Consider the following 26,601-nt stretch of genomic DNA (forward strand, 5'->3'; position numbering starts at 1 on the left):
GCTTAGGGACTCTCAGTAGTGGGGTCATTGCTGCCTGTGGCCAAGAGCTCATGGCCTGGGGGTGCTGTGGCACTGCTGTATGTGCTGTGATGAAGGGAGGTGTCCTGTGGGAGTGTCTTTGTCATCATGTGCAGTGGTGGAGTGGTAAATTTCGAAGGGCAGGCACTCATCATGACAGTCCCCAGAACTACACCCCCAAGAAGAGTCCAAAAATCCAGGCAGTTGCATTGATCTGTACCAACAAACCAGTTCCAGCAGTTCTCCTCTCCACCAAGAGCAGGTCTTTGGTGAAATGAATGGGTCTCGGTTGCCTATTCAAGACCAAGCCACCCTAAAATACTATGCAGGGGACAATACGTTATTCCTGGGAAATTAATTTTCCCTCTAATATTGTGAGGATTGTAGCTAAGCTCAGAGGGAACATGGATGTCTGGGTGGTTGGGGGGGAGCAGATGACATCAGAGTCCCTGCTAATAAAAACATACTGGCCCTGCATCCCTGAAAACCCACTACACCAGTGATCATGATTGTGTTGGCTCCCTCCGCTTCCATGTTGGTGTCATCTCCACCACAGCCCCTGATACCAAGGCATTGTGGGGTGGCGGGGGGCTGGTGGCTGCTGGGTTTCTTTCCTCTGCTGTGTGTGTTTTCCTCCTCTCTTGGGCTGAGCACATATAAGGTTTGTTGGCCGTTGTGCCAGCATAATGGTAGTGTATCTCACCTCCCAACAAAATTGGTGTGTAGGATTGCTCAGTCCATCCTTAACATGTGCACAAGCCTTTGTGTTCTTTTACAAGTAATAGATATTGTGCTATTACTGAGAACTCCATTTTCCTCTACGATCATGCCCCACAATCTTGTGAACCATTTTTTGGTATCTATATTTGAAGTTAGGGGCAGGGGAGGATATAAAATTCTTCCTCAGTCCTTGTGTAGCTCTCATCCATTACAATGGGTCTAGGATAAAATATGTTCTCTGGTGGAATGGGCCTACAAGCAAAAAAGCAAGCCAAATAATGCCTACAGAGTCAGTTGCTAGGTCTTAGGGTTTAACCTGAAGGATTAGAAGCATGAGGCTATTTTGTGCCAGGTTTAGCTCCTGTAATTTGTTCTACCGTGAGGCTTGAATTGTTGTTCACGGGAAAGCCAAGCACCAAACACACACACACACACACTGTTGCAAACACACACCCAAATCTGAGTAATCTTCTGAACTTAAGCATTATGGTTGAATTCTGTTTTCATTACGTATTGATTAAATCTTCATGTTTCCTATTCAATCCGAAAAATGTGCTAGTTTGAATGCATAAATTCTACACTTGCTCAATACGTGCTCTGTCACTTGCCTCCTTATTGAGTGCCTGCCTTAGCTTTCCTGTCTGTAAAATAGGAAGATGTACAAGAGCAGGACTTGGCTGCTGGGCGTGAGATAGGGGGCCATGTGTATGTATAGCTACTGGGATTCGCTATTCAAATACAGTGCAACAAGGCCGCCATGCTTGCGAGTGGAGGTGAATCTTTGGTTTATGGATTTCAGCTGAGCATTCTACATTGTGCCTTTCTCACCCTTATGACCCAGAGGGGACACCGGCAGCATGTCAATTGATGTTCCCTCTTGAAGAATTCTCTTTCCTCTCTCCCTCTCCCCTCCCTTTGTCTGTGTGCGTGCGTGTGTGTGCGTGTGTGTGTGCATGCATGTGTATATGTGTGTCGCTCCCTCTCTTTTTTCTCTCTCTCCCTTTCCCTGGAAGGGCTCCAGCTGCTAATGCAAAGCAACGTTTAATCCAGCAGTCCAGCTTCTAATTGGGATATTGGCATGATCAGCATGGATTCCCCGTTACATCCTGTGGACCGTTAAAATTGCTTAGACAGAAGAGGAGGAGGAGAAGAGCGCTTATGTGGGCCGAGGAAGCCATGGCTGCTGCCTGAAACATACACACACACACACGCATACAGAAGGTGAGAGATGCAGCGGCTGGGCTGTGGGGCGATGTGATCCGTGGGTGGGTGGGCTGGTTATCCTGCAGAGCCTCACTTCCATCATGTATCAAATGGGTTCTTCGTTTCAGCTCATCAGTTGCCTCTTTTGGTTACTCATGCATTGTTAAAGCTTTGACAATTGCTGTGCTGTGTGTGAATGTGTATGTGCATGTCTGCTTTAAAGGGCTTTGTTGCTAAGTTACGCTCTTAGAGTAGTGGGTATACGTATACGTCTGTCTATACCCACACGCACACATATTTGCTGCTGTTGCTATTTGCAGCAAAATGGTCACTGATTCCATTGGTCACGGAAGACAGAGTGGACCTCTTGTCTTAGGCTTGGCTCATTGGGCTGGTGAGTTGCTCTGAGTAATGGGGCTCATGGCAGGCAGCACGAAGGAGCATCTTGCAGCTGGATTTGCATGGCACTGGCCCCAGTGCCAGCAAAGTTGGGCAGGTGGCTTCAAACTGGCATCCGTTGGAAGTGATGGGGCTCTGGTTTCTGTGTGTGTGTGTGTGGGGGGGGGGGGGATCAACTCCAGTTTGTGCTGGATGAAGTGGTGGTGTTCATGCAAAGTGGGTGGGGACTGGTTTGGGGGGTTGGGGGAGAGGCCAGGCTACAAATCTTCCTCCACAATCTGGAGAGATTGCTGGAAAGTCAAATCCTGTGCATTTTATCATGACTGACATTTTGGGATTAGCTGGATATGTAATAGAACTCTTGAGGTGTGTGTTCTGGATACTCATACACACTCTCACTATTTAGAACAGGAATCAGAACAGGGATATTGCTCTGTTGCTTATCATCCCCCCCAAATCCAAATCCTGCACCATGGAAGCCCTCCAAATCTGATTCTCTGCTCAGAATGAATTGTACAAATCAGTTAACACATATTTATGTCATAGAAAGTTGAGTTTGCCTCCTTTTATTCTGAGCTGGGCATTTGAATTTTCAGATGGTGGAAGGGGGAATAAAAAAAGAGCAGCAGAGGAACAGGACTGAGTCCCACGGAGGAAGGGAGGGGAGGAGAGGCATACACATTGTCTAGCAGGGAGAGTACTATTTTCCCTAGTCCTAAAGTGCAGAAGCCAGCGCAAACTATACATTTTTTATTATTTTATATGAAAATACAGTGACTAAAATAAGGATTACAAGTTAATATTTTTGTATATAAACAGGCTTCTAGACATTGATTTAAACACTTAAGAATTTTACTCCTGGCTTGCCCTTTGCTCTTTGAATATGAGTTCAAGGAATTTATTCTTTTTAATTAGTTTTCTGGCATGATTTGGTCAGTGGTTCTATAACATCTCAGCAAGACAACAAACTTGCATCCTAACATAATCTTTTAAAACAGACTAGGCTGTGAAGTAAATGTACAGCATGATCCTCTGCATGTTTACTCAGATGTAAGAACTGCTGAGTTTGATGGACTTACTCCCAGATATGTTTGCGGAGAGCTGCAGCCAAAATAAAGTTGTCTGGAGACTGGGCAATATCATTGATGTGAAAAAAGAAAACCCCACACCAGTCTCTCTACAACTGACTTGGTCAATCACTACACAGTATGTGGGGTATGGGGGCTTCACCATACACACCCAATGTACTGGGTAACAGTATTTCTCTCATAAACTCCAGGCAGTCTTTTGCAGATACTATTTATAAATTTTCATATGTAGTGTAGCAGCTGTGAGGGGGCTAGAAAGGAGCTCATTTTACAACTTTACGATGTAAGCTTGGATTTCCTCAGAAGTCCACATTCTATTCCAGACAAAGGTTTGTGCTGCTCTCTGTACAGACCTGTACATGATGGGGACAGATAGGAACAGAAAAGAGGCAGACTGGTGTATGGGGTGGATCTCTTCTGAGCCTAACATAACTCCAAATTGTTGAGCAGTCCTCTTGCCTTGATCCCATTGACACATTAGAGTCATCCAGCTACTGGGTACACCCTCTCACCAGGTAGAATAAAATGTCAGACACCTTCAGAGAAGGCCTAAGAAACCCTTCTGGTGGGATAATTTGGCCCCTTCCTTAACACCTCAAAATCAGTTGGCTGAAACAGCAACATTTCTTGTGTTTCTGTAGTGCAACCCTATGTATATTTTCTTGAAATTAAATCCAATTGTGTTCAGCAGTGCTTCTCCACAGGAAGGTGTGCACAGGATTGCAGCCTTAGGTGTGTTAAAAAGTGTCGAATATAATTTTGGGAATGTGAGTAATGAAAGCAGAGAGATGGGTTTGAAAAAAAAAAAAGGTAATCATTGTTTTTAGCTATTATACTTGTGTTGTTGTTGTTTTTATCCTTTTGATTATAAACCACCCTGGGATCATTTTTGTTGATGGGCCCTCTACAGCACTATCGTTTTGCTTTATCTTTCTTGAGGTGCTGTAGCTCCCTTTCAACTAAATGCTTGTGCACAACCTCCACTATAGAGGATGTGAAAACATCAAATTAATGGGGCAGGGAGGGCTGTGAAAAAGCAGCAAAGGGAACGATGCTTCCGATTAATATCCAAGACTGGTAACTTCTTTAGAGCAACCGGCAGGAGGGACGTGCCTTGGAACCCTACCCAGTAGCTCCACAACTTCACCCATATCCAAAAGGTGTTTTTTAGTCTTAAAAACACCCACACTTCATTCTGACTCTCTCAGCCTTCCCACACCTGGTGCCCTCCAGATGTGTCGGTCTGCAGTTCCCATCGTCCGCAGCCAGCATAGGAGTTGTAGATGGACACATTGGGAGGGCTCCAGATTGGAGGAGCCTGCATGGGAGATGCCCAGATGCTACAGGCTCTGGAGGTGGCTGTGGAATCCCTTCCGCTACCATGTTGAACATAACAAGTGGTAACTTCTGTCTTGACTGTGGGGAAGTTTCCATTGTGGGAATCAGAATGCCCAAGCTCCAAGCCAGAGAAGCAGGCTGTAAGCCTGCCAACAGGCTCACACAGACAAGCACTCCGGAGGAGTGCAAGTGGCACAGTGGCAGGACCTGAAGAAGGAGTGAACACTTTACATGCACATTTCCAGATCTGCCACAGCTCCTGTTAGGAGCTGGAGACACCTGGCTTCAAGGCTGATCTCCAGGCTTTACCTTTCTTCTAAGTTTCCTAAGCAATATTTTTGGCAGTTAAGGGCGCAATCCTATGCATGTTTAGACAGAGAAAAGGCCTACAGCTGCCAGCATTCCCCTCTCCCTCGTCCTCACCAGCCTAGCTGTCCTGGCTGATGGGACAGACAGAAGGCCATCTGAGGCTGATCTTGTTAAGTGGCCTGTCTGGTGTTGCTGGAGGCACTCCTTGAGATAGGCTGGGCCAGAATCGCATAGGGTTTTAAAGGTCAAAACCAACACCTTGAGTTTGGCCCAGAAAACATCTGGTAATCAGTACAGCTCCTTCAGCAGTGGAGTGATGTGATCTCGCCGGCAGCTGCCTTTAATCAGGCGAGCCGCTGCGTTCTGTACCAGCTGCAGCTTCCGAACCGTCTTCAAGGGTTACCCCACGTAGAGTGCCTTACAGTAGTCTAGACAAGAGGAGACCAGGGCATGTACTACCGATGGGAGCAGATGGTCAGGAAGGTAGGGGCGCAGCCGCTGTATCAGATGGAGTTGGTACAGCGCTGTCTGGCTCACAGCTGACACCTGAGCCTCTATGGACAGCTGGGAGTCTAAGGTGATCCCCAAGCTGCGGACCTGGTCTTTCAACGGTAGCCGTACCCCATTCAACACCAGGTCAGCATCCCCCAAGGTAAAGCAGCCAGGTTCCTCTGCAGACTAACTGAAATAAGTGTTGAAAAACCTGGGCTGCTAGATCAAATCTGAGCGTGTGCAGCCTGCTTTACAAATGAAGGTAACCTTTGCTAAACGTGAGCAACTGGGTAGCTTCCCCCAAGTTCTGGAAGTGGGAGACGCCCCGATCAGAATGTTCAGAGCAGAACACTGAAACTGTTGCTTGGCAGTATGAAACTGTGGCTCTTGAAGAGCTGATGTCGTGACGATGCACCTGCAAAGTAGGGGAAAGGGTTCTTGTGTGGAAAGAGTCTTGCTTGCCTGAGATGCACTTGGCAAACTTGCTGTGGTGTCTCCTTTTTCAGAGGGAACCCCTTTCCTTGTGGAGGGATCCAGGTTCTCTTGCCATGGCTGGTGGGAAACAGGAGCTTAAGAGAAGCGTCTCCATCATCCCCTGCTTTGTGTTCGTGGAGGTAAGAGTCCAGCCAACTCAACAGACCAAACTCCTGGTTCTTTCCTGAGAAAGGAATGGTCAGTGCTGGTTAGTTAGCTGCAGTCTGGAACGGATTTTCACGGTGCAATTACTGAAGGGCAATCTCAGCGCTGTAAATGGCAAATGTCAGCTACATGCTCAACTTTCCAAGTTCTCCAAAGCAGCTCCCTGTGTTTTTATTCAGGGCCAGCCCAAATCATTTTGCCGCTGTGAAGCAGCTGCCCAGCATGATCTGAGCGGCTTTGCCCAGCAGCTTCTGTGACATTCCACGCTGTGCACAGGCTCTTCCTCAAATGCCAAGGATCTTTTCCCCCTGTGGAGCTAAGAGCCGCTTTGGTGGGAGTGGATTTAGATTGGGGAATCATAGACTCATAGAATAGCAGGATCAGAAGGGGCCTACAAGGCCATCGAGTCCAACCCCCTGCTCAATGCAGGAATCCAAGTCAGAGCATCCCTGACAGATGGCTGTCCAGCCTCGTCTCAAACGCCTCCAGTGTGGGAGAGCCCACCACCTCCCTAGGGAATTGGTTCCATTGTTGTATTGCTCTAACAGTCAAATGGTGTAGGAGGAAAGGCTAACCCTCTCCCTGCGTACCATGGCCCTGATTACAGCCTTCCACATAGAGTGGCCAGACACAGATGAGGATAGGGCTCTTGTGCCATTAACAGTTGTGCAGAAGAGAGGATGGCGGCAGGTGCAGCTTCCATCTGGCCACCCTCTGCCCACGTGAGGCTTCCTTTGGTCCTTAGGTGTCTGCGGAATGAACCCACTGAGAAGCTGCCTTATCCAAGAAGTGCCGGTGAAGATAATAATTTGCGTGTGCCGCAGTGGTGGTGATTACTGTACTGGGAAGGGGTTTTAGCTTTTCCTAAAGCCCTCTTCGTGCGTTTATATGCTGCCCCGGCCCTAATGTCCGGCTCCAATGCCCTGGTGTTGAGCTTGGACAACTGAAGAGGGAGAGCGTGTGGTCCTGGGCTTCCCTTCTGTAGATGTCCACAATCAACATGTGCTCAACACATGCCGAGTGTGGACATCGGCAGAAGAGGGCCCAGCAGGGGAGGTCCTGCTTGCCTTGAAAGGCACAGAGCCCTTTCACATGGGCCACATTCAAAGGGGCGCTTGAGGATTTAATTTGCTCTGCAAAGACCTGATCCACACCTCCCTGGATGAGCGTGCAGATCCTTCCGATTTTGTCCCACCCTGAATTATGTGATGCAGTTCTTGGCTCCAAAATGCATATAGAAATGCATATTTTAGGACAAAAATAAGTTTAGAAATGCAGATTTTGGGAGAAAACATGTTCAAAAATATGTAATCTAACTACAATTTGTGCAGATTTAAAAAACCTTATATCACAGATTAATGTGGAAACAGGAGAGAATGGACTTATGAATGAATTCATCCAGAACTGACACAGAACAGAAACAGACTGATCTATCCCCCCTTAATAACAAGGGGCTGAAATGTTGCTTGGAGAGTTGCAAGGCTGTGGCAGGACAGGGATGGGGGAAGTGAACGTGTGTACAATCCCACCTTCAAGTCTCTGACAAGTCTGCATCAACGATACACGGTCTCCAAGATCAGCCATCTCTCCCTCTCTGGGATCATTTGCAAGCAATGACTCATGGGGAAGCAGAGGGGAGGCTGAGGAGTTACTGGGTGCTCGGGTAGCAGGGAGAGGAGGGGCTGAGGGGGGGGGGGAGGCAACTGTCTGCCTGACTTTGAATCACGCAGGCTGGGTGCCATGCCTCTCCCTGCAGCCCTGATGCGATGCACAGCTACAGCAGAGCGTGAAAAGAAGCACACGAGGACGCTTGCACGGAGTCACAGGCAGCGGGGGGGGGGGGGGGTGCCAGCCAGGGTCCAGTGACCAGGCTCTCCTTCTTGCATTGGTCTCCCATTCAGTCAGTTGGGCCATTTCCTGCCTTATGTGCCATGTTCTACTTCCAGCTGGTGATCATGGCAGGCACTGTGGTGCTGGCCTACCACTTTGAATACACCAGCACTTTTCCTGTGCATCTCCAAGGCTTTTTCTGCTATGACAGCGCGTACGCCAAGCCCTACCCTGGCCCTGAGGATACCAGCCGTGCACCTCCAGTCCTGGTCTACTCTCTCGTCACTGCTGTGCCCACTGTAACGGTAAGAGCCCAGCAGGGCCAAGCGGGGATGGGGGAGAAAAAGGGCCGGTGGAGGATCTCAGGTCACTTCTGCCATGGCCATGCCTCAGGCCTCCTGCCTCTGTTGTGAGCGTTAATTTAGGCCCCACGTGCTTTCTCTGGGGTGTGGTCACCAGAGAGCATGGCTGCTGAGATCAAAGCCAAGAGGCACAGAGGGAGCGTGAGCGCATCTGGTGATTCATTTGCCAAGATGTTTGGAGGGCCTCTGGAAAAGGGGTGGAGCTGACTTTGGTGTTAACGTTCTGGAGGCATTCAGAAATATTTGTCTGAATCTTGCCTCACATGCAGATATCTGTGCTTTTAATGTACATGTACTGTTTACTCACACTTATTACTGAGCAATGCACTCACACGGGTATGGTGAGAATGTGCAATGCTCCATCACAAACATATTTATTCCATTCATTTATTTATTACATGTTTGTCCCACCCTTCCTCCAAGGAACTCAGGAGAGACTGCATGGTTCTTCTCCCTCCCTGCTCTTATCCTCACAACGACCCTGTGAGGTAGGCGAGGTAGGCTGAGAGACACATTGGCCCACAGTCACCCAGTGACCTGCTTTGTGGCTGAGCAGGTAGTTGAATCTGGGCTTCCCCAGTTCTAGACTGACAACCAATGCACCACCCTGGCTCTGTTTTAAATGTATCCTATATTAGGGACCCAGATTGCAGGGAGGTCTCTGGGTAATGATGTCCTTGCTAACTCCAGACGAGGCTGGCTTTTGGAGATCCGTCAGCTGCCAAATGGGATAGTTGCTCCCACTCCAAGCGGGCAGATTGCTGGGAGACACGGTCCAGCCAGGCTGTTACAGAGCCACGGGGTCTTGCAGGAAATGTTGGGCTATTTAGAAGTTCGTTTGAACCAGGAATGCGAAATACTGTAAAAGCAACCTCAAATACCTAGAAGAAAGGAGAGGGATGGTTCCACTTAGTGAATGTTTTGGCACACCTTCACAGTTTTATCCAAAGTCTGCCAGAAGTTGATGTCATGTTGCATGATGCCCTCTTGCCACATGGGTGCAGAAGGATGTGTGGTTGAGCCAGAGGTGGCCTGGGAGCTTTTGTTTCAGATCTGGAACCCGCCAGAGTACAGTAAGTTCTTGTTCCAGATCCCTGTTGTGGCTTCATGGTACTGTCAGCCCTGTTAGATTTACCCCATTCCAGTCCTGACAGATTCTTCTGCGGATTCCTTTCTGGGGTGGGGTCAGGACAGAGACAGGGTCACTTTCTTGAGAGAACTTCTTCCATTGACCTTCTGCTCATCTAAGAAAGGGATGCTTCCTGCTGACCAATTCCTTGTTTTCCCTTCTGTTAGCAGCCTGGGAAAATATACCCCCTCCGTAGCTTTGGATTGACCTACATCCTCCTGTCTGGGAGAGTGGGAAATAGCCCCCAAGAACCTTGTGCACATGACCAGAGACCTATACTGGGGCTTCTGACCCCCAGCTCTGCAAAGGATTCACATCTCTCGGCCATCTTTTTGCAGTCCTTACTACTTCTGTTCTGTTGCCTTTCAGGCTTCAGCCCTTGCTACTTCTATGTTCTTTTCTTTTTTTCTTGGAATAATTTCTCCTCCTTCCTCTCCCCCACCCCTGAACCCCCAGTAGGTCACCATGCTTGCTCTTGCTCTTGCTCTTGCTCCGTCCCTCCTTCCTGGGGACCTGGAAAGAATAGGGAGGCAGCTGCTGCTATTTGACACCTCTCAGGTCAGTGCTGTTTTTTCATACGTGGCCTGGCTGCTGCTCCCGTCAGCCGGCTTCTCCTTTTGGCCTTGCACCTTCTGCTTCCTCAAGACTGAGGGGCTTGTCTGCCCATCCACAGAGGATCCGTTCCCTCTGGCTGGCTGTTTCATTAGTTGGGGTATGACAATGCGGTCTTCTTTTCCCAGCATCTGGGTTCAAAGCAGTGGGAAGAGAAATATTAAATAAGATGATGTCTCTTCTTGGCCTAAGTCTCTGTTGATGTATGAATGTGCCACAAATGGTTACAAGGAGCTTCTGCCAGCAGACTGGTGAGCGTACTGAACATCCGCACAAGCCTAGCAGAAATGCTCTTGCTGCCGTTGCTATGCTGTCCCTATGACCAGGGTCATTCAAAGGGTAGGACAAGTCCACATGCCACAGGAAGAGCCTTAGATCAGGCCATCAAGCTCAGCCTTCCCCAGCCTGGTCCCTTCCAGATGTGTTGGACTTCAACTCCCATCATTCCCAGCCAGCCTGGCTGAATTATAGGAGTTGTAGTCCAACACACCTGGAGGGCACCAGGTTGGGGAAGGCTGCAGTAGCTTCTCTTTCTCTCAGACCGAACTGATGAGTCCCAACTGCTTGTGAGGCTGTGTTCTCCCCGCACTCTCCTCCTGGAGGGGCTGCTCTTGACGGACAGCTGCCAAGTCTGCTGCGAGATCACTTGGGCTAATCTAAACGGAAACGCTTTGCGAAGCGATTTGGGCAAAAACCGCACTGTCACAGAATCGCATTAGCTCTTTCCATGGCGTACGCAGTGCGACCCCTCTGTTTTTGCAGTGCGTGCGGGAGCTGGAGCTGCGTTAGCTGGGCTGGGGTGGGCGAGTCCCGCCACAAGTAGGAATGAACGCCGGCTGTCGCGCAGGTGCGGGGCAGCCAAGGAGCGGAGGCTTGCCCCCCTCCCTCACGTGCGCAACGAAGAGCAGTGCAGGACTTGCTTACGAGCAGGCGTTCGTGACAACCCCCCACACACCCATTCATGAGGCGGGCGGGCAAGCAGGCAGCCACCGCCGCCCGGGGACCGAGCAGAGCGAGTGGGAGCGCAAGAGGCGCCGAGGGCAGAGAGCGCGGAGCCAGTGGGGGCGGAGAGCGGCCAGCACGTTGTCTTGGAGGTAGATTAACTGCCCGATCAACAGGCTCCCCCACCCCCCGCAAACAAACACGGGCTCAGTGCGGTGCTTCTGAGTACATGTTCGTGAAAACCGTCCGCCCTGGCAGTCACCCTTTCTTAGCTGCGCAGCTTCGAATCAACAGGCATCCACCCATTCTCAGCTGTGCTCCTGCGTAGCTGCACAGCTTCAAAACAGCAGGGCTGGCAAAGTGGAACTGAAGGCAATGAGTTACTTCCAGGTAGACATGTTTACCCGTCTGTTCTCCCCATGCCTCCGCCCCACGCTACTTTCCCTTCCGCCAGTCAGCGCCACTTCCACCAGCCCGTGCCAAAGCCAGCTGAGGTCACACGGACTCCTGAACAGCACTAAAGCTGCTGTGACAGGAAAATCTGTCGCAAAATGAGTTTGGGGAAGAAATGGATTTAGAGCAAGAAATGCCGGACTAGCTATGGAAAGCAGTGTGTGTCATCTGACACTATCAGTTTGGGGGTGGAGTAGAAGTGGAGTAAAAGCCCTGCGTACATGGGGCCTTGGTACAACAGGGTCTTGTGACTGTTCCATCAAGGATCAACACTTTGACTCCACTCACTTCTTGAAGGCTGTGTAAGACGTGGTGAGCTGCAGTCGTAGCCTGTCTTGGAGTGGTTTGTGCCCCACAGCACTTGGTGGCCTCCCAGGCACAGGCGGGGACAGATTTCTCCAAGTGTCCTCCCAGACTGACTACAGCACACTGGAGAGAGAGAGAGAGAGAGAGAGAGAGAGAGAGAGAGTGCCTCAGTCCTCCCAGGGATCTGGCCAACAGCAGCTTGCTTGCTGGCTTCAGGGGTGGTTACAGCAAGCAAGCAGGTGTGGCACGAGGGAAGTGAGAGCAAGTCTCTCCCAAACACGCATTCTGGTCTTTGAGGGAGCCTTTCTCAGAAAGTCCCTGCGTTTCCCGCTCCACCTCCTTCCTGTCAGCATTACATTCCTAAATAGAAACTCTTTGCAATGAAATTGGTATAAACCAGGGGTGGGCAACCTTGGCCCAGTTGCATGCGCCCCTCAGGCTAATTTCAGAAGCCCTCTGCATGTCATTTCAGACCGCTGGTAAGAGCAGCCTGTCCCTTCCCTGGCAGGTCACTGTATGGGAAGGAGAGAGAGAAAAGAGCAGCAGAAAGAGAAAGAGGAATTTATGCACCCCAGTTAGTCCATTGCCTCATCTATACTACAGAAAAGCCTTGTGTTTTGTTTTGTTTTAAACATTAGAGGATGAACAGGTTTCCTCTAGCTTCTCTTCCATTTGTTTAAGCTCCTTACGTTTCCAGCAGTTATGGTATGTATAATGTATAACGTTAGAAACAAGCGACAAACTGTCTTTAAACACTGTCCCAGAGGGTTTGTGTCAGTTGTCAGGACTGGCTGACAGCCCAGTCCTTTGGGGGTGTGGGATGGGGGCAGGGAGACAGGTGCTTCAGCTGGGCCCACCTGTCTGCCCCCTGCTGGCTTGGATTTACAAAGCGGCAGAAGAGGCAAGAAGGGAGCCGCTATTTCGATGCTCCCACTGGGAATGACGCTACAGCAGGACACTGGGAACATCAAAATGGTGGGCATTTGAACAACAAAGAAAGAAAACCCGGATTAGTATGCAGAGGAGAGCAGGCTTGATTTGTAGTGGCTGGGAGTAGGCTGGGTTGGGGGCCAGGAAGGAAAAGAACAGGGTGAGGTAGCTGCATCCCTTCTTGCAGCAAACCCCAGTGTGTTGGTCTCAGCCCTTTGTGATTTCAGAAATGTCAAGGGGAAAGAAGGGATCCCATCTTCCGGCCCCAGCTAGATAAGTGCATTGGGCCCACAAGGCTGGTGCACCCCCATGTCAAAACCCACTTCCCAAAAGCAACTCTTGCTCACTTCAGTGTCTGAAAAATTGCATAATGAACTGGCTAGGACAACACTTAGTCTCTGTCTCTCTCCCCACACTCCCAGATTCTTGTTGGGGAGCTGGCCGCCTTCTTCCTCCAGCCAGAAAGACGTGAGGAGAAAACAATAATCTCTGGAGAGTGTTGCTATTTCAACCCCCTCCTGCGCCGCATCATCCGCTTTTGGGGTAAGTGGAGGATGACCTTTCCTTTCCCTGCCCCTGCCTCAAGGCCACCCACAGGGCCCCTCCGTGGGCTACAGGCTTCTCCTCCCCGGCTTTCCCACTGCCAGCCAGGCTGCTCCTGCCCCTCCGCCCAGGTGGCACTGCGACTCATTCCATTCCGTTTCCTTCCGCAGGCACCTACTCCTTCGGTCTCTTCACTACCACCATCTTTGCCAATGCTGGCCAAGTGGTGACCGGCAACCAGACCCCACACTTCCTCTCCGTGTGTCGGCCCAACTTCACCGCCCTGGGCTGCCAGCCGCCACCCAGCACCACCTACATCACAGACCAGGCGGCCTGCACTGGGAACCCTGTCCTAGTCGCTGCTGCCCGCAAGGCCTTCCCTTCCAAGGATGCGGCCCTCAGCGCCTATGCCGTGGCCTACACTGTGGTATGGGGCGTCCGTTGGGCTGAGGGGCCAGAAAAATGGATGCTGGCGGGGGGGAGGGAGCAGACGTGACAGGGCTAAGTAGGCACAGAGCACTGAGCCCCTCCCACAAGCATGTGGCTCAGCTTCACTCTTCTCTTATCAGACTGGACCAAAGTGTGGATAGAGGCTAGGTCTGGCTCTTCAAAAAAATCTACCCCCCCCCCCCCACAACAGAGAGATTGAGAGAGAGGGAGAAGGAGTCCAGGTCTGGGGTGTCATTTGCCTCACCCCATGCAATACTTATTTGGCGGTCTGGAGCGCCCTCTGGTGGACACACAGAAAAAGCTGGGTAAGAAAGCTAGCCTTTGGTGACAAAGGCCAAGAAAGCATTTTTGGAGGCTAAGCAAGAAGCATTGCCGCAGAGCACTGCCTGATCCGAGCGGGGACCCCGCCCTCCCGTCAGGTGGACAAAGAGAGGACGAAATAATTTGCATCTGCATCTCAGACAGACCTCAATCCTTGGTATCGCAGCCATCCCTTCCCAGTGGTCCTGTGCACCAAAGCTGCTAGAAGGTCTGTAAAGCCAACCAAGGGTGTGGATACTCCGGGGAAAGGCCAGGGGTGGGGAGCCTCTTCCAGCCCAAGGGCCGCCTCCCATTTGGAGACGCTCTCCGGGGCTGCATTCTGGGGTGGGCGGGGCCAAAGGCAAAAGGGGGCAGGGCTGGAATACATGCAGTCCAGCGTCTTGCAGCATAAAGCTCCTTCTGCCAGTCACCAGCCACAGAAGAAGCATTCGGCCTTTGAGCGTGGGGCAGGGAGCAGGGGACCTGTGCAGAGGCTGGGGAACCTCCCGCCCCTGGCTCCAGGCGTTTGAGGGCTGTCGGGCGAGCTACCCCGAGCGGGCCGTGGCCTTCTCGCTGCAGTCCTCAGCAGCTGCCCTTGCTCCTCATCCCCTCCCTCATCCCCTCCTTCATCCCCTCTCGCTTGGCAGGCACCGCGCAGTAAGCATGCAGGCAGTGGCATCTGCTGCTCCTCCTTTACGTCACCACCGTTGCCCAGACCAGAGCAGCAGGCAGGCAGCCAGCAGGCCAGGTGGCCACGGCGAAGAAGTGGAGGAGGGACATGTCCAGGAGGCTCTTGTCAGTGGGCCCCTGCTGGGGAGCGCACCCTCGGCAGGTGCCGATCCAGGCCGAAGGGTGCCTCCACATTAAGCAAAAAACCCACATCCTTACCGTGGCTTTCTGCTTTCCGTTTCTTTGTGGGATTATGATGGGCTCCCTTACATGGCAGACATGTGGTTTGAATCAAGCGAGTGCCTCCCTCCCTCCCTGGCGTGTGTGCAAAGGAGCGGTGAGGGAGTCTCATTTCCATCGCTTAACTTGTGCTGTACTGTTTCCTCACAGCCCTCAGGAAAGCTACTGCTTACTTCTGAGTAGACTTAAGATTGTGCTGCAAGTCTGCAACCCTTGGCACACTTACTTGGGAGTAACCCCCTTTGAACTTAACGGGGTGCTCTGAATCAACAGAGGATTTTGACTCTGAGCTTGGTGGGGTGGGGATCAGATCTGTCTCCATTCATTGCAGGGAGGCATTTTGCTCAAGCATTTACATGGCAGACACGTGGTTTGAATTGAGGAAAGTCCTTCCTTGGCAAGTTCATAGCACTATGCTGGCATCACACACTGCCGATATGGCATCATTAACTTTTATTGTCAGCTTATCCCTGATCTTTTTGAAAGTGGGATAAAGGTGGAAATGGGTGGGAGACATCCTAGAAGTCGACAATGTCATGCAAAGAACTCTCAAACTTCCATGAGTGACGAATCACAAGCAAGCAAGCACTCGTGTAGAGACACCCGAACTTTGGCACCGGCCCTGAAACCACGAAATGATTGGTGCTTGGGGGAAAGAGAAGGGGGCCTGGGGAAGGCGGTGGCCGTGTGGGGAATCCCAGGGGGTCAGATTTGGCACCTGAGCCTGAGGTTTTGCGCCCCTGGCCTAGCCTCTCCTCTTTCTCATCAAGCTGGGCCCTTGTCCTGACTTCTTCCTAACACTCTGAACCCTGGAAATTTAGCATGCTAGCGGCAAAGGCTAAAGTTCAGAGAACCTCTCATAGTCTGGAACATGTCGATTTACAGGGGCAAACACCATTAGTTTATCCAAAAGATATTAAACAGTAGAACGGTTTGTGTCACACATGCTGCTTGAGAGGAATTACGAAGATATAAATGCTAGTTCAACATGTCCATGGACGGTTATGCCAGAAGACGTTTGTTGGTTTTTAAGGTGCCACAAGACTTTGTTCTTTGTGATGTAGTAGGTAACACAGCTACCCTCTGGAAATCCTTCCCCAACCTGTTACTCTCCAGTTGTGTTTGAACTACAACTCTCCTCATTCCCAGCCATTATGGCCATTGGCCATGCTGTGGGGGGACAATGGAAGCTGTAGTCCAAAACACATATATGGGGCACAGGGTCTTAAATCTAGAGAGCAGGATGCGCACCGCGTGTTTACCAAGCTACCAGTGGGGTGGCGGCATCAGCAGCAGCATCTGTCTGCAGTCAGAGGCCAGTAAACCATTTGCCTGTTTCAGAGGCAGCTCATGCAGATGTTTGACTGCCCCCCATGTTGTTTCCTGGCCCAGACCCCGCACTGGCTCCCATGATCAGGTGGATATCAAACATCTCACCTTGAGTGCTCAACTCACTTAACATGTGCATTTCAGGTACGCATGTTTCCCCAAGCTTCACTTTCATGCTGTGCAAAAAGGAAAGCCAAGGGAGAGGCAAGCAAAGGCAGGAAGGACAGAGAGGGGCAGGGCCGGCCCAGCCGTTAGACAGCGTGAGGCAACGGATGGCAGGGAGGTGTTGTAGGCAGAGCTGCATGTGTTAAGCTCCACTGCTGTCTTCAAGTGTGCTGGAGGACACGGTCTCATTCGCCAGCGCAGAAGTGAGATTCTGCTTCCCATCCAGTCGGCTTCTGTACCTGCCTCCACGTGCTCAGCACCCCATGCCTGAGGCTTACGGGGCGCAGGACAGGCTGCGCAGCACACAGAGCAGCATCCTCCAACATCTCACTGCGAAGGCAGCTGCCTTGCTCTGCTCAATGGTTGGGCCGACCCTGGAAGTAAAAAATGGATGCTGCTCATAATAAGGACTGCTGAAGTGGGGGATGGGGGGGGAGACAGCAGGAGGGAGCTGTCTCTGGGTGGCCCATGAGAGAGAAGGTGGGCAGTAAGAAACGTGTGCCGCCTTCTCTCTTCGCACTCGTGCATCGGATAATGCCCGCTACGCTGCTCCACGTCTCTAATGCCCCTCAAGGCAGAGGAGGCCCAGCCTGCGTTGCCCGCCCACCTGCCCGCTCAGCGGCCTCTGTTGCTCCTCCCTGCCCCTGCAGATGTACGTGACGCTGGTTTTCCGCCTGAAGGGCTCCCGCTTGGCCAAGCCCTCGCTGTGCCTGGCCCTCCTCTGCCCGGCTTTCTTGGTGGGCGTGGTGCGTGTTGCTGAGTGCCGGAACCACTGGTCCGACGTGCTGGCTGGGTTCCTCACAGGTGGGGCCATTGCTGTGTTCCTGGTAAGTGTTCCGTGGGGTTCCCTGAGGGCCCGCGAGCAGGAGCCTGGCTGCGTGGGGCGCGGGGCAGAGGGCGCAGACCCCGCAGATGCACGGCGCTGTTCTTCGGCCAAAACAGCGGGCTGCGGGGAGAAGGGTGAGCTGTTCAGCCGTGGGGCTCTGTGGGGCTCAGTAGGGCGTAAATGAAGTCCCTGCTATACAAGCCTGACTCTGCTCATTCCAGTGCCTTGCACAGCACTTACAGGAGCCTTTTTACAACTCTGCAGAGCTATACATATCATCCCACAGTCTCTAGGCTAAATTCATTAGAGTTAATTTACCAGCGCTAAAGTGTGCTTGTTTAAATAGCAGCAGGTGGTGCTACTGTATTAGTCCTTATGGAAAGGCACAAAACAACTTTGGGGGCAACTCAACGTGACACAGCAGACCATGAGCAGTTTCCCAAGTCTTGACCAAGGTGGTTCTTGTTGCATTTTACTGAGAAGCAGCCATGGGTGGGGGTTATATATTTGATTGAAGCAGTGATGGGAGTGGGTGTGTGCTTAACCCTTTCCCCAAGGGTAATTTTTCACTGCTTTTTTCTCTGAGGTTGAAAAGGAACGGGATCGTGTATATTTTCCTCTATGGGTGGAAAAGTAATTTGGGGAATTTGCGTTAGGGAATTTATTTATGTAAAAGATTTATAAGCTGCCATTTAGAATAAACCCTCCCTTAACAAAATTAAAACCACAAAACACAATATAACAATAACATGCCTATATACAGCAATTGGTGAGGAACATGAGCGGGAGGGTGCTGTTGCACTCCTGTCCTGCTTGTGAGTTTGCCACAGGCAGCTGGTCGGCCACTGTGTGAACAGGATGCTGGAGTGAATGGACCTTTGGTCTGATCCGGGCTGCATCTATGTTCTTGATGGTCAAAACAATAAGCAAACAATAATGAAATCAAAATCAAACACCCGCTCTCTTCCATGGCCACTCAGATCAGATGTGCAACCCCATCCGTTCCATGTCTGCATTTCAGTTAAATACACTCTATGTGGAGGCTGTTCTTGGGTCTCCTCCTGCGTTATGTCTAACTTGGTCCTAAATAGCAAAGAGGACATAGCAGTGAGTCCTGCCGCAAGGGCTTGCAGTCGGAGCAGATTGAGGGGGCAAAGGAGGAGAAAGGAGTTGGGGCGTGATAAAGGAATTAGGCAGTTGCAAAACTATGCTGTATGTTTCAACTGGCACAGAGCACTGTTGCCAGGAAGCAGGAAGAGCCTGGTCTCATGCTACAATCCTCTTTGTCTGGCAGGTGACTTGTGTGGTCAACAATTTCCAGAGCACTTCTCCTATGACCAAGAAAGCCCACACACCTGAGAATCTGCCCAGTGCCCCAGTCATGGGCTTGCCCTGCGTTGACAGTTCCCTTGAAAAGTTAAGTGTGGCTCAGGTAAGGGGCACCCTTGACACATCCCTGCATGCCTCCTGCTCTGTGAAGGCCTGAGATCTGTCTGTGTACACACACACACACACACACACACACACACACACACAGCTCCTCAAGGGGTCTGTGCGCAAAATGCCTTCTGATTGGCCCCTTCCTCTCTTAATGGGCCTTGGTGGGCTTACATGGCAGTGGTGGGGGGCAGCAGTACCTAGTAGGGGGCTTAAACTTCCCACAGTGCCCCAGAGGAACACAGTCTCGGGGTATTCTGGGAAATTAAAATGGAGGCTAGACCCAGCTGCCTAGCTCTGCTTGGAATGCTGGGCTTGATTGTCCTGTGAAGGGGGCCAGGCACCTGCTGGCAGCTGGCCAAGGATGCCAGGTCTGACACACACCCTGCACACACCATCAATTTCGGGTGTGGCTGCAGAGCTTAGCTAGCTTCACCTCCTCCAAAGAAGACACTGGCTGGGGCATTAGGGTTGGTGTTTTCACTTTCTCTGTGTGGAGACATTGAGCTCAACAGCTCCCCAGTCTAACTTTGGAGCAGGGCGGGGGGACTCAGAGGAGTCTACAAGGTCGGAAGGGGATCAGTGGTTTGAAGTAACCCTCATCAGTGGAAACTGAGGGATATTGGGGTTCTGTGTGAAGGTACTGTAGCCTAAATCCTAAGCAGGCCCACACGCAGGCCAGGTACCGAAGTGAGTTCCCAATCCAGATAGATGGTCCAAGGCAAACAGGAGCTGTGAAGAGAAGAACAGAGAGCCTGCGCAAATGATAAAGCGGGAGGAGGTGAGTCAACCAGGGAGGAAGCGCAACCAGGCAAGAGGAGGAGGAGGACTGGAACCACAGCACACGGGCTCCTGCTCCCCAGCTGAGGACAGGGTAGCAGCTCCTTAAGGAACCATGGGGAGGACGGACTGACGGCACCTGAGGCAGAAACCGTGCTGAAGCGACGCAGTCCCGGGCCTGCTCAATGCCTAGACGGACGGGAGATCGCCTGGGAATCCCCTCCATGGTAGCTTGAGTTCTGATGATGGAAGAAACATAGATTATCATAACAAGATAAATAGAAACACAGAATAAGAAAAAAATTCTAGTGGCGCCGCTTACTTAGAGGGCACACAACGTTCGTCTGATGGACAGGACAAAACTGGACGAAGGGCTAAGGTCTCATGATGGGGGAGAGGAGGAAGGGATAATCAGGCAGTGTAGCAGACAATAGCAACAATAAAAAAGGCAGTGGTTATCCATGAAAAGTTTTGGTGGGAGGACTGGGTATTAAAAGGGAATTTAAAGGGGAAAGTGAGGCTATCCCAGACATGCAGAGCATCTCAGCAAAAGCGGGAGATGGAGAGCAGATTAATTTGTGCAGAGGGAGAGTGGGAGTCAACGAAGAGGAGAAAGAGATCTAGAACCTCTCCGAGCAAGCCTTTCTCTGTGATGGGACATGTTTGGCTGCCCATCACAAGATGCCTCTTGAAACCACGCTGCAGCCCTCATGTCACCGGTTTCCTTCACCGCACGGGATGCCCAAACGGAGGGCTGACGAGTGGCGCCATCAGACAGCCACTTTGACATGGTTTCCAACAGTCGCCATCGTTACAAAGGATGCCCAGAACTTGGTGACTGTTATCATTCGCACATGAATGCCAACAACCACAGATGAATTTTGTGAATGTCCAAAAGGGTAGAGATATATGTCCCAGTTTTTGAACATAGAAAAATGATTGCTGACAGTTACACTAAGAGGGCTGTAAACATTTGCTTGTGTATCTCTGAGCTTTCAGACATTCACAACATTTGTCTAGGATTGTCAACCTTCACATATGAATGGTGAAAGTCACCAGATTTTGGACTCTCTTACTCACATTCTCACTCACATACACCACATTCCTTTCTGTCTCTTAGTGAATCATCTTTACATTTATAATTGTTCTGTTCACTCTTCACTTTCTCTATCAGATCTTTAGCTTACTGGTTATCCATTACTATGCACAAAATTGAAGGGTTTTTTTGGTCCTTTATAAACCTTTTCTATACTGGTTTTAATCTCTCTGTTAATTTGGGTCTCCAATGCTCTAGCCAAGTATATAGCCTCGGGGTGTGTGTGTTTTAAAATCCACCCCTTTCTGTTTCTGTTGCTTGCTTCAAGTTGTGATTGTTTCTCATCCTGTTTTGTTTTCTGTCTGCCTCTCTCCTATCTTAAATGTTTAATTTCTGTTCAAAATTCTGCTGCCTGTTCAATCCATACCATGTGATTGCTTTGATCATGTCATTCCTTTTAACTGTTTACTGGACCGGCTCCCTATTATCTTTCAGAGACACTTTTTCTTCCTATTTCAATATTCAGGAGAACGGCCTTAGCCCTTTTGCACTTTTGGTTTCTGATCTCTCACCACATTGCATCTTACTCTTTCCACTCTTCTGAGTAGGCCTTGTGGTTTCTGCTGGCTCTGTCCTTCTTCCTCACCTCTACCCTTTCCTTTTCCACATACTAGGAGTGCTCTTCCTAGTAATGCCTGGCATGGCTCCTTGCTTTCTTCTTTTAAATAAATTCTAAGCACACTTGCATGTAAAAAAATGCCTTGCTATATACCACAGCACAGAAACATCCCACCATGCAAAAAGCATTTAAGCACTGGCTCACAATCTGAAGACAAGAGACCTTTCCAAAGGACTGGATGCCTGAACCTAATGCCAAGAATGAAATGGATCCAGTGCCAAGGAGAGGGTAGGATGGGCTCATTTGTGGGAAGGAAAGAGGCTCTCGGCCAAGATATTCTGCAATGGTTCCTCAGGGGAAAGTTGGCATAAGGGAAGGCCAGGAAGGAGAAGGCAAGAGATGGCAGAGATGGGAAGAGTGGATCTTTAGGGTGAGGAGGAGGAGGAAGTGGCAGCCTGGTGTGGTCAAGATCTCAGCTCTATCCATAACGATGAGATGTGTCAGGCAGGCTGCTCACCCAAGCTCTTGAGCCCCGAACTCGTCTCTTGGATGGGGAGGTGGTTGGCACAAAGGCACGCATCCCCAGGAGTTCCCCGTGGAAGGAAGCTATTTGCCCAGGAGAGACTGGCCTCTCTTGATTTCCTGATCTCCTTGACCTTGCAGCTTGCTTATCTCGGGACCCACTCGCTTTCCTTCTCCGCTCACATATCTTTAAGCTAGGAGCAACCTTTGATCAAGCTACAACTCACCACCATCACTGCCACTCAGGCAGGGCTCAGTTCAACACGGTTAGGTGGGACTGATGATGTAGACCCTGTGGATACGTGATGGAGTTTTAGGGTTGAACATAGACCTCACGGGTCTCTTTGCCCAAACCAAACGCTGCAGACCAGGGGCAATGGACTGTTGCGCTGTAGACATGCGCTTACACACATGGAGATTCTATTAACCTTTTCAACGCTCTAGCTTGTTGATCTCCTATCCCTGAATTCTAGATTGGTTGCGTTTCTTGAGTCCCCATTTCTGTGCCATAAGCCACCCTCTCCCCACCCCCGCCCCCAACAATTTTTTGCACTCTGTTCCCTAACGAATCCCTAATTTACCTCTTCCATTCTCTCCCCCTCCAAATAGTGCGTGATGAGCAAGTAGCTAATGGTTTCAATTTCTGTGTCATTCTCTCCCATCCATCCATGTCTGCCCCCCCTCCCCTGGTGCTGCTCCTCTTGGGGTGGGGGGGATGTAGCAGGTGAGGGACCCCCCAGAAGAACAGGAGTTTTCTACGCTACTCTCAAGAGGTCTGGAAAGGCAGCTAGCGCGATCTCTCCGCTTGGCAGCGCCCGGCAGCGCAGCGGTGGCCCGCCCCTACGAGTAAGTGCCTGCTCCTGGGTGGGGGGACGACTGCCTTTTGGGTCAGACTCGACCCCTTGCGGGATGCCACCCTTGCTTACTTATCCTTGAGGGAAAATAATATTTGCACAGGGAGTTGGCATAGGAGGTGATGAGCACGATGGGAGCCCTGGGCTGTGACCAGGGGTGGAGGGAAGCGTGTGTGGAGAAGAAGCGTGGGCTGTGGGAATGGTTGGATGTCAGGGGAGAAGAGAAGATGCCAGGGGTTTTGATGGCCTGAGCAGAAACCTCAGGAAAAATTATTGTTCTAAAGCAGTAGGGAGAGCCAGATTTCTCACCCTACTCTAGACATAGGAGGGGACATAAGGTGGGCAAGAACTTCAGGTTTGTGGGATCTACTTTGTTTTTTTACTAGAATTAACTGACGTCTGGTACAAAAGTCAGAGGCTTAGAATTAAAGAATTCTGAGCCCAGGAATTAATTACAAAGACGAGAACTGAATGGAGTTCACAGTTCTTCCATACCAAAATCCATTCCTGATTATTCCAAGTTTTCCAGCAATATAATTTTGGGCAGGGGGAGTCCTTTTGCTAGTCAGAAATCAAGAGAGTCAGGAATCCTAGCCAATCTACTGGAAATCCCCCAGAGATCTATCAGAAGATCCGGATCTACCTTCTGCCCACCCTTGGGCTAGAATGCTTGAGGCCAAGCAGAGATGATCCACTCAAAATAATTATCTCAAAGGCCATGGTGAAAGCAGGACTCATCTGTGTATTCACATTCATAGCCTACCCTGTTCCTCAGATTCGGGTCAGATACTGCTGCCCCATGTATTCAACCACGGAGAAGGGCCATAGCTCAGAAGCAGCGCACTGCTTTGCGCACAAAAGGTCCCAGGTTCAGGGCTTCATCACATGGAGCTTTTATCCTGCGACTGAGATTGCTCAAAGTTTGCGGGCTCTTTACATGACCCTGCCTGCCGTGACCCTCCTGCACTAAATGCCCTTTGTTCCGTTTTTAAATAGATTGCAGATAATGAGCTGTCATTGTGTTCCACTTCAGTTTCCTCCCTGAAAAGCAAGAAGAGGAGTGAGACCAATGAAAGATAATGGAAGACTCGGATAAAGGTGTGGGGGGGAGGGAAAATGGAAGCACATGGAAAGGGAGTCAGTGGTGATCCTGCATTTAAAACAGAAGCAGAAAGCCCCATTTTAAATGCAGGATTTTAGGCTGGTGTACAAATGCCCTCAGTCCCCAGCTTCTCCAGTGAAGGCTGGGAAAGAGCCCTGGCAACACTATCTCCACCCATCAGTGTAGGTAATACTGAGGTGGATGGTCTGACAGTGTGACTCAGCAGCTTCCTATGTTCTTAAGTTGGGCCTGTCCTGCACCTGACTGGTCTTCTAGCCCACGCACACAGCAGCATAAGAGCAGAGTAAACAGGCAGCTTCTAGACTGTGAGTGGAGCAAACCCAGCAGGAGATTATGTTAACTTAAAACGGGAAGATATGTATTAAGGAAAACATCTAAGAATCGGAAGCATATTAAAAATAAAATGGATGATTCTAGCATGGTCTACTAGAGAGGGCAAGGACCCAGGCACAGCAGCCTTGATGGATTTGTGTGGCTTTCCCACACAGATTTTGCAGCCTTTGTCCCTAATGCTTTTTTGCAGGGCTGGGCTGCTTTTGTTCTGACAATTGGTACCTGTGTCTTAGAATTGGGATTTCCCCCTCAATTTCAAAGCATACCTATTTTTCATCCTCTTAAAATGGATATAAACATAGTCTTGACTGAGATTTCTGTGTATATATAATTACAAGAAAGCCTGGAAATGAGAGGAAGTCGAATTGTTCCTCTGCCCCCAAGATGGTGGACTGTCAAACTGTTGACCATCATAGTTAGTTTTCTGTTTAATTAGATCCTACATTTAAGTTGTCACAGACTCTTTAAAGCCATAGGAAATTGTGTGTTGTTATAAGTGGCGACCCAGTGTTTTCCCGGTGCTTCTATTGAGCCCACCTTGTAAGTGGTCAATGTGTGTCCAGACTGCAACATGGCAAGTCCCCAGAACTCTCTGAAAAGCAGTTACTAGTCCAGACGTGGTAGCCCAGAAGTTAACCCATGTTAGAGCATTAACGAAATTGGTTCAATATATGCAAAGCCATGAGAGGTCATTTTTTTAAAATCACGGAATGCTTGTGTGTATCTGCCCAGAACGTGATGTCAATGGGCTCCAGCTCCCATCAGCCCTAGCCACCATGGCCGGTGTTCAGGGATGATGGGAGCTGTAGTCCAACAATGTCTGGAGGGCCACAAGTTCCCCATTCCTGACTCAGATCCTAGAGAGAACCCTTCATTTTAGTCCCTCAATTTTTAAAAAATGTGTTTGCTTTTGTTTTTTGTAGATCCTTTCACTGCTGTTGTCCTCTGCTGATGGTTTTCCTTTAGTTTCATTCTGTGGCTGTTTTAATTGGTTTTGAACTTTACCTTATGTTTTATTGTTCATGTATTTTATATTTTAGCTCTATTTTGTGAACTTCCCAGAGCGCTCTGGCTATTGGGCAGTAGAGATGTAGTTGCTAAATAAAACAAATAACTGTTACAAAGGGAATGCTCTTCCTTGGGAGAAATCTTTCATTTGACCATTCCATGGACAACAGGAGGCCTGACAATATTTAGGAGCAGGGTAATTCATGTTCATGGAGGTAGATTCACATGGAGAGCTTCTCTGTGCAACCAGACCCACTTTGGATCATGCCCTCCTTGCTGCCTCCTCCCAGTCCCCTGGTCTTAAGCATGAGCATCAATAGCTTGCCTGCTCTGGCTGCATCATCCTTCCCAGACACTTTGCAAAATGGCAGGAAGCAACCAAGGCACTGAGGGTGGGTAGTTTGCTACAGTCTCAGCACTGGGTCCCAGCCTCCCTTTCCAGCAAGTCTGATGGGTTAAGGATAGACTGAAGATAGGTGCAATCTGGTCTCTGAAGGTCAAATGCGCTTCATGGCCCATCTGCTGCGGCAGCTCTGACAGCCTTGCAAAACAAACCATTGCAGGCACAGCCTTCAAAGGAAAGTGGCAGTTATGGTATGTTTGTGTGTGTGCATGGTTCCATGCAAAACATCTCAAATTCTGCAGCTAGAAAAATTCTGGGAATAGAATAAATTGTGCCAACTATGTAAATTTGCGTATTTCACATTTTGCACATTTAGGTTGTAATCCTATGCACAGCTACAGGGGCATAAGCTCTACTGAGTAAACATGCATAGAATTGTAATGTGAGTCTTTGTTTCCTTTGTTGCTGTGCCATTTTTTTTTCTTGATGTCATTCACACCAGAATACACATTTCTGTTGTTCTAGCCATTTTTGTGACAACCTGAGGATAGAAGGTTAAGATTCATGTGACAGGGCCGTAAGTGAAGACTAGGCAACCCTCTCTGGTTTCATAGCAATAAGCAGAAAATCCTGCCCGTGCATTAAAAACAAAATCCTTTCCAGATATGAGGACTAGAAACATTCTCATTTAAAAAATGCACACACACAAACAAGATAAGGAAAGTTTTAAGATTACTAGATTCTTACAAAGAGGTTATATCTGGTGTTGTGCCGCTGCCATGGCTTTGCTTCTTCTTGTCCCTCTGACTCTACTGTAACTCAGCTGAAGGCTGTGCTGAGGAGTCAGATGTCCCAAACTTGATTCCTGTTATATTGGGACAAGGGAATTATGAATTTAACGCTGGCCTCAACAATTTGTTCCTCTTTTTGAAGGCAAACCTGATTCTCTTCCTTTTGCCTTTTCTTTCTTTCTTTCTTTCTTTCTTTCTTTCTTTCTTTCTTTCTCTCTCTCTCTCTCTCTCTCTCTCTCTCTCTTTCTCTCTCTCTCTCCATTCTAGAATCACAGAGCTGTGTTCGCAGAGGTCACCTGATCCTCAGCTGTGTCTCTTCCCCACCACCCCGGATGTCCTCATTCCCTCCCGGTCGGTCACCAGCGAGGTCTGATCCAAGGAGGCACTCCTGGCATTCTTACAGCGGGGCTGGGGTTTGGGGGGGCCTAAACTTCTTACACTCTGTTTTCCAACCTCTTCCTTG

At 49.9% G+C, this 26,601-nt stretch overlaps 1 protein-coding gene across 4 annotated transcripts; it reads left to right on the forward strand.

Annotated features, from left to right (window-relative positions):
* The first annotated feature begins 1,892 nt into the window (after nt 1-1,892).
* Nucleotides 1,893-26,601, forward strand: PLPPR2 (phospholipid phosphatase related 2). Of its 4 annotated transcripts, none has more exons than XM_084835651.1 (9): nt 1,893-1,959; nt 6,074-6,181; nt 8,153-8,341; nt 13,193-13,313; nt 13,484-13,740; nt 17,117-17,293; nt 18,587-18,724; nt 22,408-22,532; nt 26,406-26,601. In XM_084835651.1, the coding sequence occupies exons 2-9, from the start codon at nt 6,116-6,118 to the stop codon at nt 26,509-26,511; spliced, it is 1,179 nt and encodes a 392-aa protein (XP_084691777.1). In that variant the 5' UTR covers nt 1,893-1,959; nt 6,074-6,115; the 3' UTR covers nt 26,512-26,601. The 4 variants fall into 4 exon arrangements, 3 of the variants coding, with proteins under 3 accessions (XP_084691777.1, XP_084691775.1, XP_084691776.1); XR_014787963.1 differs by lacking the exons at nt 1,893-1,959; nt 26,406-26,601 and adding exons at nt 23,537-23,638; nt 24,920-24,935 and having other exon boundaries at nt 6,035-6,181; XM_084835649.1 differs by lacking the exon at nt 1,893-1,959 and having other exon boundaries at nt 6,035-6,181.

This window comes from Heloderma suspectum, chromosome 2 (genome assembly GCF_057233095.1).
Source record: "Heloderma suspectum isolate Gila_16-S chromosome 2, 16-S_ref, whole genome shotgun sequence".
Classification (NCBI taxonomy): Eukaryota; Metazoa; Chordata; class Lepidosauria; order Squamata; family Helodermatidae; genus Heloderma; species Heloderma suspectum.

Excerpts from the sequence above, each read along its gene's own strand:
- PLPPR2 (XM_084835649.1), top strand. The coding sequence starts at position 6,035 with ATGCACTTGGCAAACTTGCTGTGGTGTCTCCTTTTTCAGAGGGAACCC. Across the intron at positions 13,314-13,483 it reads CCGCATCATCCGCTTTTGGG|GCACCTACTCCTTCGGTCTC; the intron begins GTAAGTGGAGGA and ends TTCCTTCCGCAG. Across the intron at positions 13,741-17,116 it reads ATGCCGTGGCCTACACTGTG|ATGTACGTGACGCTGGTTTT; the intron begins GTATGGGGCGTC and ends CTGCCCCTGCAG.